This window comes from Bombina bombina, chromosome 1, assembly GCF_027579735.1.
Source record: "Bombina bombina isolate aBomBom1 chromosome 1, aBomBom1.pri, whole genome shotgun sequence".
In the NCBI taxonomy this organism is placed as follows: domain Eukaryota; kingdom Metazoa; phylum Chordata; class Amphibia; order Anura; family Bombinatoridae; genus Bombina; species Bombina bombina.
In genome coordinates this window covers 139,399,386-139,420,684 of record NC_069499.1, presented here as the reverse complement: position 1 = coordinate 139,420,684, position 21,299 = coordinate 139,399,386, and the positions used below count along the sequence as shown (strand labels likewise).

Below are 21,299 nucleotides of genomic sequence, written 5' to 3'. Positions count from 1 at the left end.
TTACTTTTTTTTTACCACTCAACCCATACTTGTAAAACCCATGTACGGATTAAAACATGTTCGGTTTTATTTTTATACTCCCCCCCACCCCCTATTTTGTTTATTTTCGCTACTGCCAGTGGCAACTGGATATTTCCAGAGCCGGGTTTTCTTTTTGGGAAGGTGTAACACACTAAGATATGGATTTGCACAGATCTTAGTGACTTTTACAAGAAGAAATCCGGCTCTGGAAATAGATGATTGCTGCCGCCACAATATTCAGTATTTGTTTGGTATTCTAATAGAACATACAATATCAAACAACTTCTCCAATTTACAATTTGCTTCATTCTCTTGGTAGCCTTTGTTAACCCTTTGAGTGCTAATGACGGCTCTGAGCCGTCACAGAGTTTCCCACTCTGGTGCTTGCTAATGACGGCTCAGAGCCGTCATGAGCACTCTCCCACCTTGAGGGAGATTTGGGGGCTCCCACCCGTTCCTACCCCGGCGATCGTGCCTGTAGAGTGACAGGCATCTCCGGGGCTTCCCATTTTGCGTGGTGACGTCACGCGCAACAACGTGATGACGTCACTGCGCAACTTTATTTATACTTAATGTTAAAGTGATGGTAAACTCTCCCCTTTTTAAAATCAGATCTGGAATGTAAGCGCTATTTTAGATGGAGTTTTATTCATTATGTGCAATGAAGATGCGCTATAACTTAGTTATTAATACAGATATGAAATTCAAATACCCCACGTTACACCACCCACTTCAAAAGTCAATTTTCCTGTCAGCTAAATGATTGAATTACTCTCCAATCAATGCTCTAGCTACAACAAAAGTGCCATATGGGGAGAGCGCTGATTGGACAACAATTCAATCTGTTAGCTCACAGAAAATTTTACTTTTGAAGTGGGCGGAGGAGCATGCAGTATTTGAATTTCATATCTATATTAAAAAGCATGTTATACTGCATCTTCATTACAGCTAATGAATTAAACTCCATCTAAAATAGCGCTTACATTCCAGATCTGATTTTAAAAAGGGGAGAGTTTACCATCACTTTAAGTATAGGAGCAGGGGGCATGCTGCTTAGAAGCCTGTATCTCAGGCATCTAAGCAGCTACAGACCCCCAAGACCCACCATTGGAAAGGTAATCGCCCAACCTTTCCAAAAGTGTAAGTCTTGGGGGTCTGAATTTTTTTAAAAAAAATTTTTAAAAAAAAATTGTTCAAAAAAAATAAAAAAAACATTAAAAAATCGTAGCACCCAGGTGGGAAAGTGCTTAGCACTCAAAGGGTTAAAAAGCATACCTAGGTAGGCTAACAAGCAGCAATGCACTACTAGGAGTTAATTGCCGATTAGAGGTTGCACATATATCATTAGCTCACCGGATGTGTTCCACTAGCTCCCTGTAGTGCATCGTTCCTTCAACAAAGGATACCAAGAGAATGAAGCAAATTTGATAATAGTAATAGTTTAAAATTATATGCTCTATCTGAATCATGAAAGAAAAAAAAATGGGTTTCATGTCCCTTTAACTGAGCCAAACTAACCTTCAAAGACAACGTGAGACGGTCCCTAAGATAATTCTCTTCGGCTTTCACTTTCTCGAGTTCCTGCTCGAGGTCTAACCGCTGCTTACTGGCCTGCTGTAAGATCTGTTCTCTCTCCTTCCTCAGCTCACTTTTAAGGGTGCTTGTTTTTTCTTTATATTCTTCATCAAGTTTCCTATAAAGAAGTAACATTTTTAGAGCATGCATCATATGTAAATCTATGTTCAACACTGAATTCATGCTCAGTTTACCAGATCTGCTGATACTGATACTTATTCTTTATTACATTCCAGACAAGTATCTTGTAACAGGTTCCACATCTATAAGGTTGTAAGAATTGTATGAAATGTTTAAATAATGATTGTTTGTTAGCAGCCGAAAATCACTGTCAAGCTCCGCCCACAGCTTTATTCTTGTCCAGTTGTATAAGCATGTGTGAGTAGGAAAACTTGTTTAAGAGTCGATCGTGATTGGAGAAACTTAACGTTCCAAAATATAAACGCAATAGGTGGGTGGAACTTGGCGGCTGTTTTCGGATCCAAACGTACTTCTTACATGCTTATAGTTATAGATGTGGGATTAGTTGCAAGTTGCTTCTTTGGTATATAACAATAAGTAATCAAAACTATGTATTGGGTCTAGACGGTTCCTTTAAACATAAAGTAACTATAAAATAAATTGGGGATTTGTACATAATATTTTACATAGCTAGAGAGCTATCTATCTATATATACAGTGTATATATATATATATATATATATATATATATATATATATATATATATATATATATATATATATATATTAAATCAAATGAAGTTAGAATTCAAGAAGAAGAATAAGTATAGAACTTTATGGCAACTTTTCCCTTGTTAGTCACTTGCCAATGAAGGGATCACTCGAGTGGGAGCTGATATTTACGAGATGTAACTGGGAGTAAGGTCATATTAATCACAAGCTATAATTGTTTGCAAACAGGAATTGGCTATACATCAACATGCTACAGAAATTGATTGTTGGATTCTAAGGAATCCCATTTTCTTCCTTACTTCATTGTCGGCTCTGGGGATCCCCAGTTCTAAGTGGAACATTATATTTGAGTTGATCTTAACAATCACATATGAGCTTAGAATATAAGGTTAACATATCATTCCTTTAACTCATTATGTTATTTTGTTTTATCTGCTATAGTGTTACATTTGTTTCTTATTTAGCAGTACATTTCTGTTGCTGATAGTACATTCTTGTTCTCCTTGAGGGATGCTATTTTTATTTCTAACAAATTGTCTTAGTGCTGGCAAAGATGGACTTTTTCTTCTTTCCTTTCTATACTTTTTCTTCTTCTTGAATTCTAACTTCATTTGATTTAATAATTAATTATACAATCTCAGTGCACCTTTTTTTCCGCCAATAATTTGTTATGAGAGGCAGGAACAAGAGGACATGTTAATCATAATATCTTTAGTGCTGCTATAACACCACGGAAAAGATTGCACTCTCAGGACTTTTTCAATAAGTAATCAAAGGTACTTTAATGAAACGTCAACATGACGAAGGGGACAAGATCCCCGAAAACGTTTCATTAAAGTACCTTTGATTACTTATTGATAAAGTCCTGAGAATGCAATCTTTTCCGTGGTTATTGCATTATACCATTGCACCCAGGCAGGTGACGGTTGGTGGGTCGAACTGCAGATTTGTAATAGATATATATATATATCTGTCTATACACACACACACAGGGCTTGACATTTTCAGTGGTCCCGAGCGACTTTTCCCTATCTTTAACATTGAGTGGACTACTAACTTTCTCCCTCTGGGCCAGTAGCTTTTAACCCCTGACTAGTAACAGTGATATTTTTCCACGTATGTATGTGTATATGTATGTACGTATATATATATATGTACGTGTGTGTATATATATATATATATATATATATATATAATATATATTATATATCTGTTATACATACATACACACACAACCCAGCGAACAAGGAAAGGACAGTAGCTAAAAAAAATCTGCCCTAAAAAAAAACACGGGAAAGGCTTGTTCAATACAAAGAAAAATACAAAAATCCCTCTGGTAGTTACCTATAACCCAACTCTAGAGGAAGTACCTAAAACTGTTAAACGCCTACAGCCAGTAATCTCAGAGGACCCCATACTTAAAGGGATATGAAACCCACATTTTGTATTTCCTTATTCAGACAGAGCATACAATTTTAAACAACTTTCCAATTTACTTATATTATCAATTTTGCTTCATTCTCTTGGTACCATATATTACTGGGAGCAAGAACACCCCATCAATAAGCCAATGATAAGAGGTAATTTGTGCATCCACCAAATTAGCAGCTAGCTCCCAACCCCTGAGCCTATCTAGATATGCTTTTCAACAGCAGATACCAAGACAACAAAGCAAAGTAGATAATAGAAGTAAATTGGAAAGTTGTTTAAAAACATAATTTATGCTTACCTGATAAATTCCTTTCTTCTGTTGTGTGATCAGTCCACGGGTCATCATTACTTCTGGGATATAACTCCTCCCCAACAGGAAATGCAAGAGGATTCACCCAGCAGAGCTGCATATAGCTCCTCCCCTCTACGTCACTCCCAGTCATTCGACCAAGAATCAACGAGAAAGGAGAAACCAAGGGTGAAGTGGTGACTGGAGTATAATTTAAAAAATATCTACCTGCCTTTAAAAAAAAAACAGGGCGGGCCGTGGACTGATCACACAACAGAAGAAAGGAATTTATCAGGTAAGCATAAATTATTTTTTATTCTGTTATGTGTGATCAGTCCACGGGTCATCATTACTTCTGGGATACCAATACCAAAGCAAAAGTACACGGATGACGGGAGGGATAGGCAGGCTCATTATACAGAAGGAACCACTGCCTGAAGAACCTTTCTCCCAAAAATAGCCTCCGAAGAAGCAAAAGTGTCAAATTTGTAAAATTTGGAAAAAGTATGAAGCGAAGACCAAGTTGCAGCCTTGCAAATCTGTTCAACAGAGGCCTCATTCTTAAAGGCCCAAGTGGAAGCCACAGCTCTAGTAGAATGAGCTGTAATTCTTTCAGGAGGCTGCTGTCCAGCAGTCTCATAGGCTAAACGAATTATGCTACGAAGCCAGAAGGAGAGAGAGGTAGCCGAAGCCTTATGACCTCTCCTCTGACCAGAGTACACGACAAACAGGGAAGACGTTTGTCGAAAATCCTTAGTTGCCTGCAAGTAGAACTTGAGGGCACGAACTACATCCAGATTGTGTAGAAGACGTTCCTTCTTTGAAGAAGGATTCGGGCACAGAGAAGGAACCACGATCTCTTGATTGATGTTCCTGTTAGTGACTACCTTAGGTAAGAACCCAGGTTTAGTACGCAGAACTACCTTATCTGAATGAAAAATCAAATAAGGAGAATCACAATGTAAAGCTGATAACTCAGAGACTCTCCGAGCCGAAGAAATAGCCATTAAAAATAACACTTTCCAAGATAACAACTTTATATCAATGGAATGAAGGGGTTCAAACGGAACTCCTTGTAGAACGTTAAGAACAAGGTTTAAACTCCATGGCGGAGCAACAGTTTTAAACACAGGCTTGATTCTAGCTAAAGCCTGACAAAAGGCCTGGACGTCTGGATTTTCTGACAGACGCCTGTGCAACAAGATGGACAGAGCTGAGATCTGTCCCTTTAATGAACTAGCCGATAAACCCTTTTCTAAACCTTCTTGTAGAAAGGACAATATCCTAGGAATCCTAACCTTACTCCAGGAGTAACCTTTGGATTCGCACCAGTATAGGTATTTACGCCATATCTTATGGTAAATCCTTCTGGTAACAGGCTTCCTAGCCTGTATCAGGGTATCAATAACCGACTCAGAAAAACCACGTTTTGATAAAATCAAACGTTCAATTTCCAAGCAGTCAGCTTCAGAGAAGTTAGATTTTGATGTTTGAATGGACCCTGTATCAGAAGGTCCTGTCTTAGAGGTAGAGACCAAGGCGGACAGGATGACATGTCCACTAGATCTGCATACCAAGTCCTGCGTGGCCACGCAGGCGCTATTAGAATCACTGATGCTCTCTCCTGTTTGATCTTGGCAATCAATCGAGGAAGCAGCGGGAAGGGTGGAAACACATAAGCCATCCCGAAATTCCAAGGTGCTGTCAAAGCATCTATCAGAACCGCTCCCGGATCCCTGTATCTGGACCCGTAGCGAGGAAGTTTGGCGTTCTGGCGAGACGCCATGAGATCTATCTCTGGTTTGCCCCAACGTCGAAGTATTTGGGCAAAGACCTCCGGATGAAGTTCCCACTCCCCCGGATGAAAAGTCTGGCGACTCAAGAAATCCGCCTCCCAGTTCTCCACTCCCGGAATGTGGATTGCTGACAGGTGGCAAGAGTGAGACTCTGCCCAGCGAATTATCTTTGATACTTCCATCATTGCTAGGGAGCTTCTTGTCCCTCCTTGATGGTTGATGTAAGCTACAGTCGTGATGTTGTCCGACTGAAACCTGATGAACCCCCGAGTTTTTAACTGGGGCCAAGCCAGAAGGGCATTGAGAACTGCTCTCAATTCCAGAATGTTTATTGGTAGGAGACTTTCCTCCTGATTCCATTGTCCCTGAGCCTTCAGAGAATTCCAGACAGCGCCCCAACCTAGTAGGCTGGCGTCTGTTGTTACAATTGTCCAGTCCGGCCTGCTGAATGGCATCCCCCTGGACAGATGTGGTCGAGAAAGCCACCATAGAAGAGAGTTTCTGGTCTCTTGATCCAGATTCAGAGTAGGGGACAAGTCTGAGTAATCCCCATTCCACTGACTCAGCATGCACAATTGCAGCGGTCTGAGATGTAGACGTGCAAAGGGTACTATATCCATTGCTGCTACCATTAAGCCGATCACCTCCATGCATTGAGCTACTGACGGGAGTTGAATGGAATGAAGGACACGGCATGCATTTAGAAGCTTTGTTAATCTGTCCTCTGTCAGATAAATCTTCATTTCTACAGAATCTATAAGAGTCCCCAAGAATGGAACTCTTGTGAGAGGAAAGAGAGAACTCTTCTTTTCGTTCACTTTCCATCCATGCGACCTTAGAAATGCCAGAACTAACTCTGTATGAGACTTGGCAGTTTGAAAGCTTGAAGCTTGTATCAGAATGTCGTCTAGGTACGGAGCTACCGAAATTCCTCGCGGTCTTAGTACCGCCAGAAGAGCACCCAGAACCTTTGTGAAGATTCTTGGAGCCGTAGCCAATCCGAATGGAAGAGCTACAAACTGGTAATGCCTGTCTAAGAAGGCAAACCTTAGATACCGGTAATGATCTTTGTGAATCGGTATGTGAAGGTAAGCATCCTTTAAATCCACTGTGGTCATGTACTGACCCTTTTGGATCATGGGTAAGATTGTCCGAATAGTTTCCATTTTGAACGATGGAACTCTTAGGAATTTGTTTAGGATCTTTAAATCCAAGATTGGCCTGAAAGTTCCCTCTTTTTTGGGAACCACAAACAGGTTTGAGTAAAATCCTTGTCCTTGTTCCGACCGCGGAACCGGATGGATCACTCCCATTAATAACAGATCTTGTACACAGCGTAGAAACGCTTCTTTCTTTATCTGGTTTGTTGACAACCTTGACAGATGAAATCTCCCTCTTGGGGGAGAGAATTTGAAGTCTAGAAGGTATCCCTGAGATATGATCTCTAGCGCCCAGGGATCCTGAACATCTCTTGCCCAAGCCTGGGCGAAGAGAGAGAGTCTGCCCCCCACTAGATCCGGTCCCGGATCGGGGGCCCTCGATTCATGCTGTCTTAGGGGCAGCAGCAGGTTTCCTGGCCTGCTTGCCCTTGTTCCAGGACTGGTTAGGTTTCCAGCCTTGTCTGTAACGAGCAACGGCTCCTTCCTGTTTTGGAGCAGTGGAAGTTGGTGCTGCTCCTGCTTTGAAATTCCGAAAGGGACGAAAATTAGACTGTCTAGCCTTAGCTTTGGCTTTGTCTTGAGGCAGGGCGTGGCCCTTACCTCCTGTAATGTCAGCGATAATTTCTTTCAAACCGGGCCCAAATAAAGTTTGCCCTTTGAAAGGTATATTAAGTAATTTGGACTTAGAAGTTACATCAGCTGACCAGGATTTTAGCCACAGCGCCCTACGTGCCTGAATGGCGAATCCTGAGTTCTTAGCCGTAAGTTTGGTTAAATGTACTACGGCCTCCGAAATGAATGAATTAGCTAGTTTAAGGACTCTAAGCCTGTCCGTAATGTCGTCCAGCGTAGCTGAACTAAGGTTCTCTTCCAGAGACTCCATCCAAAATGCTGCCGCAGCCGTAATCGGCGCGATGCATGCAAGGGGTTGCAATATAAAACCTTGTTGAACAAACATTTTCTTAAGGTAACCCTCTAATTTTTTATCCATTGGATCTGAAAAAGCACAGCTATCCTCCACCGGGATAGTGGTACGCTTAGCTAAAGTAGAAACTGCTCCCTCCACCTTAGGGACCGTTTGCCATAAGTCCCGTGTGGTGGCGTCTATTGGAAACATCTTTCTAAATATTGGAGGGGGTGAGAATGGCACACCGGGTCTATCCCACTCCTTAGTAACAATTTCAGTTAGTCTCTTAGGTATAGGAAAAACGTCAGTACTCGCCGGTACCGCAAAGTATTTATCCAACCTACACAATTTCTCTGGTATTGCAACAGTGTTACAATCATTAAGAGCCGCTAAAACCTCCCCTAGTAATACACGGAGGTTCTCCAATTTAAATTTAAAATTTGAAATATCTGAATCCAATCTGTTTGGATCAGAACCGTCACCCACAGAATGAAGCTCTCCGTCCTCATGCTCTGCAAGCTGTGACGCAGTATCAGACATGGCTCTAGTATTATCAGCGCACTCTGTTCTCACCCCAGAGTGATCACGCTTGCCCCTTAGTTCTGGTAATTTAGCCAAAACTTCAGTCATAACAGTAGCCATATCTTGTAATGTTATCTGTAATGGCCGCCCAGATGTACTAGGCGTCACAATATCACGCACCTCCCGGGCGGGAGATGCAGGTACTGACACGTGAGGCGAGTTAGTCGGCATAACTCTCCCCTCGCTGTTTGGTGAAATTTGTTCAATTTGTACAGATTGGCTTTTATTTAAAGTAGCATCAATACAGTTAGTACATAAATTTCTATTGGGCTCCACCTTGGCATTGGAACAAATGACACAGGTATCTTCCTCTGAATCAGACATGTTTAACACACTAGCAAATAAACTTGCAACTTGGTTACAATCTTATTTAACAAAAACGTACTGTGCCTCAAAGAAGCACTAAACGATTAAATGACAGTTGAAATAATGAACTGAAAAACTGTTATAGCATCAGTCCTAGAAAACAACACAACTTTTAGCAAAGGTTTGTTCCCATTAGTAAAGTAACAATAATTAAATTTGAAACGTAAAAATTACAGAGCAACGTTTTTAATCACAGTCAATATATAAGTCTCACAGCTCTGCTGAGAGAATCTACCTCCCTTCAAAGAAGTTTGAAGACCCCTGAGTTCTGTTAGATATGGACCGGATCATGCAGGAAATACAAGAGTAACTGACTGGAAATTTTTGATGCGTAGCAAAGAGCGCCAAAAACGGCCCCTCCCCCTCACACACAGCAGTGAGAGAGAAACGAAACTGTCACAATTAAAACAAGCAGCTGCCAAGTGGAAAAATAATGCCCAAACATTTATTCACTCAGTACCTCAGAAAATGCAAACGATTCTACATTCCAGCAAAAACGTTTAACATAATAAATACCTATTAAAAGGTTTAATGTACTTTTTACAGAGTAATTCCAGTGAAGTACCATCCCCAGAATACTGAAGTGTAGAGTATACATACATGTTATTATAACGGTATGGCAGGATTTTCTCATCAATTCCATTCAGAAAATAAAAACTGCTACATACCTCAATGCAGATTCATCTGCCCGCTGTCCCCTGATCTGAAGCTTTTACCTCCCTCAGATGGCCGAGAAACAGCAATATGATCTTAACTACTCCGGTTAAAATCATAATAAAAAACTCTGGTAGATTCTTCTTCAAACTCTGCCAGAGAGGCAATAACACGCTCCGGTGCTATTGTAAAATAACAAACTTTTGATTGAAGTTATAAAAACTAAGTATAATCACCATAGTCCTCTCACACATCCTATCTATTCGTTGGGTGCAAGAGAATGACTGGGAGTGACGTAGAGGGGAGGAGCTATATGCAGCTCTGCTGGGTGAATCCTCTTGCATTTCCTGTTGGGGAGGAGTTATATCCCAGAAGTAATGATGACCCGTGGACTGATCACACATAACAGAAGAAATTGTATTCTCTATCTGAATCGAGAAAGATATTTTTTGGGTTTCATGTCCCTTTAAGGAATATTTCCTCAGCCCCTGATACTAGCATTCAAACAACCACGTGTTAGTCCAATAAAAAATAAAAGGTATCATTGCATACTGCAATACTCCAGTTATTCATTTTCATTCTCTCTCTCATACAACATAATTGTTTCATCTGAACGATAGTTTAATTTTGAGTTTCATGTCTCGTTGTTCAGTTCTCAATGGCCGCTAATAAATTATATTTCTAAAGCAACAAAAAGATGAGGTACATGACAAAAAGGCCTCTCTAGCACTAAGAAATACAAACTATAAAACTAAAGAGAAGTCACATAGTTAGACCGTGAGTCCTTCAGTAGATGCTAATAATACCTGAGATTATATTCATTACGCCTTTCTATTGCTGCGTGATGATCATCTACTTCTGAAGCCATCAAAGTTTTGAATCTTTCATTTTTCTCCAAATCTGAACGAAGCTTTTCTTTTTCTCTGGCAGCCTGGTCAGCTCGTTCCCTGGGAAGAAAAAAAACCATTCTATTTTTCTTTTTCATTTTTTAAATGGACAGACTGGTTGATCTGAAAAGTAATGTTGTGAAATAGGTAAATGTATCCTGATGCATTGTGTATGTTTTAAAATATAGCGTAACAGAAACGAGGCTTTAAATAATGTGAATTGCCTTTGAAATAATGCTTTTACCTGTGAGCTTATAAAATTGTAAAGAGGATTATTTGCTTTGCTGTACTAGTTAGAAATGAACCAATGAAGAACATAATGAAAAAATAAAGAATCTGTCTTAATTGAAATGCAAGTGTTGCTTTGTGGGTAAGTACTTTGCTTTGCTCCAGCTCTTAAAGGGACACTCAATCAAAATAAAACATTCATTATTCAGATAGAGCATGTAATTTTAAACAACTTTTCAATTTACTTCCATTAACAAAAAGTGCACAGTCTTTTTATATTTGCACTTTTTTAGTCACCAGCTCCTACTGAGCATGTGCAAGAATAAGTGTGTATGCATTTGTGAATGGCTGATGGCTGTCACATGGTACGTGTATACATTTGTGATTGGATGATGGCTGTCACATGGTACAGGGGGAGTGGAAAAAGACATAACTTTTAAAATTGTCAGAAAAAAAAATCTACTACTCATTTGAAGTTCAGACTAAGTGCTATTGCATTGTCTTGTTATCTTGCATTTGTTGATTATGCAAATCTACAGTGTTGACTGGTCCTTTAAATCTCTAAAACAGTCCAAAATATGTTTCACTACAGACTTAAAACCAAGTAAATTATGCTTTATTAAGGATTATAAAGAAAATACAATGTATGTTTATAGAAGACTTCCAGAAGGGGTAAATAATATATTGGGCTTTCAAAACTGTTGCACATGAAATGTTTCTCCTAATCGCTTATAAACAGAGAAGCTTCCTAACTAGCCCTGATTCTTTCATCAGCAATAAGAGAAAACATGCAATGCCACAAAATACAGAATATTTCCTCACTGTTAAATCCCTTTCTTCATATTCTGAGTGACAGCACATGAAGTGAGAGATGAATCATAGCCGGTAGGGTATAACAGAGAGCTACCACTTGGACAAAGGCAGAAACTTGAAATTATAACACTCAATCAGAAGCAGTTTGTCTCCCCACCCAGTTCACCCTCCTTCCAGGCTTTACATTTAGCCAAGCTAAGGAAAATAGGCACATACATCATGTGCTGTCCCTCAAATATGAAGACATAACCGAATATAAAATCCTATTTTCAATCACTTTCATTGTGACGGTACATTGTGAAGATAATGATTCATGACCAGTGTGAGTGTTTCCACCAAAGCAGTGAGGATCATGTATAGGGAGAGCAATGAGGGTCTGGCAAGTAACTGAACCGGGACAAAGATTAATTAAAAAATGGGTAACAGGAATAGTCACGTAGAAACAACAGACTGTAAAGCAGCCATGGCTGAGAAGAAAGCACTGATTGAATGGTGTCTAAAGAAGACCTCTAGCACTGTTTGTATAGAGTGTGCAGTTATAGGTAAATAGGACTTTATTTTTGTCCAGAGTTTTGAAAGGCCAAGGAAATGGCAAAATGAATACAAGAGAAAATCACAATATTTACCAAACTGTAGTCACTCAGTAGTAGAAGATCATATTTTGTTAGAGCTTTTCAAGCAAACACAGGACAGATTATCTTCACAAGTATTACAATGTGATGAGATAAAGTGCACAGCTAATACACCAGTGAACGACAAACACTTACACAAGGTGCCGGATCTCGGAGCGGAAGCTGACTAGCGCAGCGTGGTACACCTCATTCTTCGTTATCAGCAGCTCATTTTCCAGAGTCATTGTAAGTTCTGTCAGGTTAATATTTCCTTCCAAATTAAAATCTAAAGCCTTGGAAACATAAAACACCACAGGATATAACACTTATGTTAGAGCCAGGATTTGTCTTACTCAAAACAACAAAACTTTATGATTTTATTGTTATTTAGGTCACATTAAAAGGACAAAACAAACTACTTTTATTGAAAGAAAGAGATGTTAAGAAATTCATTGTACAGAATAATTAGACTGAAACGTAGGAGCCAACTAGAATACATACAATAGCATCAATGCACTGCTTAAAGGGACATGAAACCCAAACATTTTCTTTCATTATTTAAATAGAGCATACATTTTTAAACAACTTTCCAATTCACTTCTTTTAGCCAATTTGCTTAATTCTCTTGGTATCCTTTGTTGAAAAGCATATCTAGCTCAGGAGCTAGCTGCTGGTGTTTGCACATACATGCCCTTTTGTGATTGGCTTACCGATGTGTTCAGCTAGTAATGCATTGCTGCTCCTTCAAGAAAGGATACCAAGAGAATAAAGCAAAATTGGTAACATTAGAAAAATGGTTACAATTGTATGCTTTATCTAAATCATGAAAGAAAACATTTGGGATTAATGTCCCTTTAACGCTAGCTGGCACAAGTTAAACACATCGTTAAATGCAAGCAATAATGCAATAATAAAATGCATATTAGAACTTGGTTTTGCATGTTTATGTCCCTTTAATGTGTACCAGATGATCTGGCAAACATATCTATAGAGAGCATTAATAATTTGTATTATTTTATTATTAAGTTTGTATTTTTTGTTGTTCATAGTTAATTGCCTCTGAGGCCACGCCCATCTGTAGTAAGAAGGACACAGGTTATCTGACAGGAGTGTCTTACACTGGAGCGGGCTAATTACAGAGTATCGCTTTCCTGTTAAGATACACGGTCCTCGGTTGGGTAGATTATCTGATCCTTGTGGGCACATACTAACCCTGAATCACCACTGACTTTGGGTTGAATGTCAAACTGTTTGTTTGCTTCCATTATTGCCTAAATGGACATCCGCTATTGTAGAGGGGTAATTAACAGCCTGGTGGATCTACAATCTTTAAGACATATACCCTGGAACATACCTCATATGTTTGAGGTTAAACATTGTGAGTGTGCATTATTTTTCTGTTTTATGTATTAAAGTGATACTTTTTATACTGCACTTAGATTGCTTGTGCACTTTTTAGTGGACGGTGTTGCGCTCCATTTTGTTCTGGTTTTTCAGAAACACCTCATAGTTAGAAATACAAATGAAAATTAGGAAATGCTACCTTCAAGATAGATTGGCTATTTTCAATTCCTTCCTCGTGCCACAGGTCTATGATGTCATCCACCGAGCCATACCCTGTGCCATCATCCAGTTTTGACAACAAGCGAAACCCAATAGCCCCAGTCATGCTTGATGGGGTAATTGTTCTTCTCCCACTCTCATCAAAGGACTTAAATTATAAGAAATATAAAAAGAAGAAAGAAAATTATCAAAATGATAATATATTTTCCATAAAAAATAACAAAAGGACAAAAACATTGTTACGGGCATCGTATTGTTATCGCATGTCTCTACACAGAGAGATACACACACAGATAGGTAGATACACATTATAGAAAAATGGCACCTAATAAATAAAGTCAGCAACATAAAATTATACTTACAGAAGCAGAAATAATTTTAAAAGTATAAATGAATAAGTATAAATTATATTAACTTCTGTTTAAACTTGTCCCCAAAGCAGATTTAACATTTCTTCCTTTAATAACCAAATGTATTTTCTCTATATAGAACAGCATTAACATCATATCACTGGGAACTGGTATGTCCTTTGGCTAAATTTACAACAAAAAAGCAACATTTACTGATTGGTGCCAAAAACTTGACCAAGCATTACCTGCATAGAAATGTGTCTTTTCAGCTGGCGGTACGGAGTTGAGCAGGACGGCGTTAGAGGTTTGGTAATTTTATATACTTCATAGAAGAAATCTTGGAGACTCATTGTGTCCTCTTGATCAAGGTTCTCAAATGCATCCTCCAAAGCCTACAACAAACCAATAAATGACTGTGAAACATTTTAAAGAACTCTTTACTAGAAAAATTAAAGGGATGTTATTAGTGCCAATAATGCAAACATTTTAGCATTACAAGTAAACTCCAGCTCCCGGGCAAGAAATGGGCAGTCAGATATGGGCATCAAATAAGACCCCACCAATCACCAGCTGTTATCTAAGATCAGTTTTCAGATGCGGTTTTATTCTATATTAAAATAATGTACATTTCTATTCTGCCAACTTTATGCTGAATACAGTTACACTAATGACTAATACAGCAGTAGTAACATAAATCCTGGACCTCGTAGTGCCCAATAAAAACACATTTACATGTTACTTTTTTATGCAAAAAGGAAAGTAAGATAAAGATGTTCATTTAACTTTATAAACTGAACAGGTGCACACTGGTCCACAGAGCAGCTCACTGTGAAAGTAAAACAGTGGACAGTGACATATAAACAAAAATTGTTTTTCTTGATTGCTTTATTGTTTTGTTTTTTTGTCAGTTGAGGAACAGTCATTTAAAAAATTAGTATATTTTAAAAGACCTTTTTATATGCAACAAAGAAAAAACATTCCTTCCTGCAGATATTTAGACTTAAAGGGACACTAAACCCAATTTTTTTCTTTCAGGGTTCAGATAGAGCATGCAATTTTAAGCAACATTTTAATTTACTCCTATTATCAAATGCTCTTCGTTCTCTTGTTATCTTTATTTGAAAAGCAAGAACGTAAGCTTAAAGGGACAGTAAACCTTAAAAATAATGTTATATAATTCTGCACATAGTGCAGAATTATATAACTTTATATTAGCCATAAGACTAAGTGCAGCTCGCTCCTGCTCTGTATGACAGCAGGAGCGAGCTGCACTTAGTCTTATGGCGCGGTCGGGCCGGGCTGTGACTATACAGCTGGCCCGATGCGCTGTGTGAATATAACAGACCCACTCAGCAGAGTACAGAGAGCAGGTCTGTAAAACAGCATTTTTTTAAAAAAATTAAAAGGGGAAATTATGATTTATAAAGTTTGGCTAATATAATGTTATATAATTTTGCACTATGTGCAGAATTATATAACATTATTTTTAAAGTTTACTGACACTTTAAGAGCCGGCCACATTTAGCCACCAACCAGCAAGCGCTACCCAGGCGCTGAACCAAAAATGGACCGGCTCCTAAGCGTACATTCTTGCTTTTCAAATAAAGATACCAAGAGAATGAAGAAAATTTGATAATAGGACATAAATTAGAAAGTTGCTTAAAATTGCCTGCTCTATCTGAATCACAAAAGCAAAAAATTGGGTTTAGTGTCCCTTTAATCTTGTAAACCTAGCCTGTCTCAGCCCTACTTATGCTTTAGAAAAACATAATTTATGTAAGAACTTACCTGATAAATTCATTTCTTTCATATTAGCAAGAGTCCATGAGCTAGTGACGTATGGGATATACATTCCTACCAGGAGGGGCAAAGTTTCCCAAACCTCAAATGCCTATAAATACACCCCTCACCACACCCACAAATCAGTTTAACGAATAGCCAAGAAGTGGGGTGATAAGAAAAAAGTGCGAAAGCATAAAAAATAAGGAATTGGAATAATTGTGCTTTATACAAAAACATCATAACCACCATAAAAAGGGTGGGCCTCATGGACTCTTGCTAATATGAAAGAAATGAATTTATCAGGTAAGTTCTTACATAAATTATGTTTTCTTTCATGTAATTAGCAAGAGTCCATGAGCTAGTGACGTATGGGATAATGATTACCCAAGATGTGGATCTTCCACGCAAGAGTCACTAGAGAGGGAGGGATAAAATAAAGACAGCCAATTCCGCTGAAAATAATCCACACCCAAAACAAAGTTTAAATCTTATAATGAAAAAAACTGAAATTATAAGCAGAAGAATCAAACTGAAACAGCTGCCTGAAGTATTTTTCTACCAAAAACTGCTTCAGAAGAAGAAAACACATCAAAATGGTAGAATTTAGTAAAAATATGCAAAGAAGATCAAGTTGCTGCTTTGCAAATCTGATCAACCGAAGCTTCATTCCTAAACGCCCAGGAAGTAGAAACTGACCTAGTAGAATGAGCTGTAATCCTTTGAGGCAGAGTTTACCCGACTCGACATAAGCATGATGAATTAAAGATTTCAACCAAGATGCCAAAGAAATGGCAGAGGCCTTCTGACCTTTCCTAGAACTGGAAAAGATAACAAAAAGACTAGAAGTCTTTCGGAAAATCTTAGTAGCTTCAACATAATATTTCAAAGCTCTAACTACATCCAAAGAATGTAGTGATCTCTCCTTAGAATTCTTAGGATTAGGACAAAATTAAGGAACTACAATTTCTCTACTAATGTTGTTAGAATTCACAACCTTAGGTAAAAATTTAAAAGAAGTTCGCAACACCGCCTTATCCTGATGAAAAATCAGAAAAGGAGACTCACAAGAAAGAGCAGATAATTCAGAAACTCTTCTAGCAGAAGAGATGGCCAAAAGAACAAAACTTTCCAAGAAAGTAATTAATGTGCAGAGAATGCATAGGTTCAAACGGAGGAGCTTGAAGAGCCCCCAGAACCAAATTCAAACTCCAAGGAGGAGAGATTGACTTAATGACAAGTTTTATACGAACCAAAGCTTGTACAAAACCATAAAAATCAGGAAAACTAGCAATCTTTCTGTGAAAAAGAACAGAAAGACCAAAGATTTGTCCTTTTAAGGAACTTGCAGACAAAACTTATCCAAACCATCCTGAAGAAACTGTAAAATTCTAGGAATTCTAAAAGAATGCCAAGAAAAATGATGAGAAAAACACCAAAAAATGCAAGTCTTCCAGACTCGATAATATATCATCCTAGATACAGATTTACGAGCCTGCAACATAGTATTAATTACGGAGTCAGAGAAAACCTCTATGACTGAGAATCAAGCGTTCAATCTCCATACTTTCAATTTAAGGATTTGAGATCCTGATGGAAAAAAAGGACCTTGTGATAGAAGGTCTGGTCTTAACGGAAGAGTCCACGGATGGCAAGGAGCCATCCGGACAAGATCCGCATACCAAAACCTGTGAGGCCATGCTGGAGCCACCAGCAGAATAAACGAACGCTCCTTTAGAATTTTGGAAATCACTCTTGAAAGAAGAACTAGAGGCGGAAAGATATAGCAGGATGATATTTCCAAGGAAGTGACAATGCATCCACTGCTTCCGCCTGAGGATCCCTGGATCTGGACAGATACCTGGGAAGCTTCTTGTTTAGATGAGAAGCCATCAGATCTATTTCTGGAAGTCCCCATATTTGAACAATCTGAAGAAATACCTCTGGGTGAAGAGACCATTCGCCCGGATGTAGCATTTGGCGACTGAGATAATCCGCTTCCCAATTGTCTATACCTGGGATATGAATCGCAGAAATTAGACAGGGGCTGGATTTCGCCCATACAAGTATTCGAGATACTTCCTTTATAGCCAGAGGACTGTGAGTCCCTCTTGATGATTGACATATGCCACATTTGTGACATTGTCCGTCTGTAAACAAATGAACGACTCTCTCTTTAGAAGAGGCCATGACTGAAGAGCTCTGAAAATTGCACGGAGTTCCAAAATGTTGATTGGAAATCTCACCTCCTGAGATTCCCAAACCCCTTGTGCTGTCAGAAACCCCCATACAGCTCCCCAACCTGTCAGACTTGCATCTGTTGAGATCACAGTCCAGGTTGGAAGAACAAAAGAAGCCCCCTGAACTAAATGATGGTGGTCTGTACCACGTCAGAGGGTGTCGAACAATCGGTTTTAAAGATATTAAATGAGATATCTTTGTATAATCCTTGCACCACTGGTTCAGCATACAGAGCTGAAGAGGTTGCATGTGAAGATGAGCAAAGGGGAACACGTCCAATGCAGCAGTCATAAGAACCTAGAATTTCCATGCCGAAGGGAATGATTGAGACTGAAGGTTTCGATAAGCTGAAACCAAATTCAGACGTCTCTTGTCCGACAGAGACAGAGTCATGGACACTGAATCTAACTGGAAACCTAAAAAAAGGTTACTCTTGTCTGAGGAATCAACATTGGTTAATTGATCCTCCAACCATGTTCTTGAAGAAACAACACTCATAAAAATCTGGAAAGGATCTTTCCATTGAAAATGAGCAAAGGGAATTGAATCCATTGCTGTTAAAACTTCTATGCATATATAGCAACTGAAGGAAAAAATAGAGACTAAAGGTACCGACAGACGGAACCCAATACAAATTGTCCCTTGTCCGATAGAGACAAAGACAGTGACATAAACCATCTGGAAACCTAAAAAAGGTGACCCTTACGTGAGGAATCAAGAACGTTTGAAAAAAAGATCCTCTAACTATGTCCTGAAGAGCAAGTGAATCATATGAGATTCCGCATCCTCAGGAAATAATCTGAATGAAAACAGAAAAATGAAAAAACATAATTTATGCTTACCTGATAAATTCCTTTCTCCTGTAGTGTAGTCAGTCCACGGGTCATCCATTACTTATGGGATATTAACTCCTCCCCAACAGGAAGTGCAAGAGGATCACCCAAGCAGAGCTGCTATATAGCTCCTCCCCTCTACGTCACACCCAGTCATTCAACCGAAACCAAACGAGAAAGGAGAAACTATAGGGTGCAGTGGTGACTGGAGTTTAATTTAAATTTTAGACCTGCCATAAAAAACAGGGCGGGCCGTGGACTGACTACACTACAGGAGAAAGGAATTTATCAGGTAAGCATAAATTATGTTTTCTCCTGTTAAGTGTAGTCAGTCCACGGGTCATCCATTACTTATGGGATACCAATACCAAAGCTAAAGTACACGGATGACGGGAGGGACAGGCAGGCTCTTTACACGGAAGGAACCACTGCCTGAAGAACCTTTCTCCCAAAAACAGCCTCAGAAGATGCAAAAGTGTCAAATTTGTAAAATTTGGAAAAAGTATGAAGAGAAGACCAAGTTGCCGCCTTGCAAATCTGTTCAACAGAGGCCTCATTCTTAAAGGCCCATGTGGAAGCCACAGCTCTCGTAGAATGAGCTGTAATTCTTTCAGGAGGCTGCTGTCCAGCAGTCTCATAGGCTAAACGTATTATGCTACGAAGCCAAAAAGAGAGAGAGGTAGCAGATGCTTTTTGACCTCTCCTCTGTCCAGAATAAACTACAAACAGTGAAGAAGTTTGACGAAAATCCTTAGTTGCCTTTAAATAAAATTTCAGGGCACGGACTACGTCTAGATTGTGCAGAAGTCGTTCCTTCTTTGAAGAAGGGTTAGGGCACAATGATGGAACAACAATCTCTTGATTGATATTCTTGTTAGTGACTACCTTAGGTAAGAACCCAGGTTTAGTACGCAGAACTACCTTGTCTGAATGAAAAATCAGATAAGGAGAATCACAATGTAAGGCCGATAACTCAGAGACTCTACGAGCCGAGGAAATGGCCATTAAAAACAGAACTTTCCAAGATAACCGCTTGATATCAATGGAATGAAGGGGTTCAAACGGAACACCCTGTAAAACGTTAAGAACCAAGTTTAAGCTCCACGGTGGAGCAACAGTCTTAAACACAGGCTTAATCCTGGCCAAAGCCTGACAAAAAGCCTGAACATCTGGAACTTCTGACAGACGTTTGTGTAAAAGGATGGACAGAGCTGAGATCTGTCCCTTTAAAGAACTTGCAGATAAACCCTTTTCTAAACCTTCTTGTAGAAAAGACAATATCCTAGGAATCCTAACTTTACTCCATGAGTAACTCTTGGATTCGCACCAGTGTAAATATTTACGCCATATCTTATGGTAAATTTTCCTGGTAACAGGTTTCCTAGCCTGTATTAAAGTATCAATTACTGACTCCGAAAATCCACGCTTTGATAAAATCAAGCGTTCAATCTCCATGCAGTCAGCTTCAGAGAAATTAGATTTTGATGTTTGAAAGGACCCTGAATTAGAAGGTCCTGTCTCAGAGGCAGCGACCAAGGTGGACAGGATGACATGTCCACTAGATCTGCATACCAGGTCCTGCGTGGCCACGCAGGCGCTATTAGAATCACCGATGCTTTCTCCTGTTTGATCCTGGCAATCAATCGAGGAAGCATCGGGAAGGGTGGAAACACATAAGCCATCTTGAAGGTCCAAGGTGCTGTCAGAGCATCTATCAGGACCGCTCCCGGGTCCCTGGATCTGGACCCGTAACAAGGAAGCTTGGCGTTCTGGCGAGACGCCATGAGATCCATATCTGGTTTGCCCCAACGTCAAAGTATTTGGGCAAAGACCTCCGGATGAAGTTCCCACTCCCCCGGATGAAAAGTCTGGCGACTTAGGAAATCCGCCTCCCAGTTCTCCACGCCTGGGATGTGGATCGCTGACAGGTGGCAAGAGTGAGACTCTGCCCAGCGAATTATCTTTGAAACTTCCATCATCGCTAGGGAACTCCTTGTCCCTCCCTGATGGTTGATGTAAGCCACAGTCGTGATGTTGTCCGACTGAAACCTGATGAACCTCAGAGTTGCTAACTGAGGCCAAGTCAGAAGGGCATTGAGAACTGCTCTCAATTCCAGGATGTTTATTGGAAGGAGACTCTCCTCCTGAGTCCATGATCCCTGAGCCTTCAGGGAATTCCAGACAGCGCCCCAACCTAGTAGGCTGGCGTCTGTTGTTACAATTGTCCAGTCCGGCCTGCTGAAGGGCATCCCCCTGGACAGATGTGGCCGAGAAAGCCACCATAGAAAAGAATCTCTGGTCTCTTGATCCAGATTCAGCATAGGGGACAAATCTGAGTAATCCCCATTCCACTGACTTAGCATACACAATTGCAGCGGTCTGAGATGCAGGCGTGCAAAAGGTACTATGTCCATTGCCGCTACCATTAAGCCGATTACCTCCATGCATTGAGCCACTGACGGGTGTTGAATGGAATGAAGGACACGGCAAGCATTTAGAAGTTTTGTTAACCTGTCCTCT

General features: G+C 39.7%; 1 protein-coding gene across 2 annotated transcripts in view; it reads right to left on the bottom strand.

Annotated features, from left to right (window-relative positions):
• NIN (ninein) overlaps positions 1-21,299 on the bottom strand; it is a gene marked incomplete in the record, with an annotated part of 241,706 nt that overhangs the window by 92,729 nt on the left and 127,678 nt on the right. For both annotated transcript variants that reach the window (XM_053697636.1, XM_053697637.1), the window contains 5 exon segments: positions 1,540-1,714; positions 10,281-10,421; positions 12,170-12,306; positions 13,557-13,724; positions 14,172-14,318. In XM_053697636.1, the coding sequence (XP_053553611.1) occupies positions 1,540-1,714; positions 10,281-10,421; positions 12,170-12,306; positions 13,557-13,724; positions 14,172-14,318 (768 nt within the window).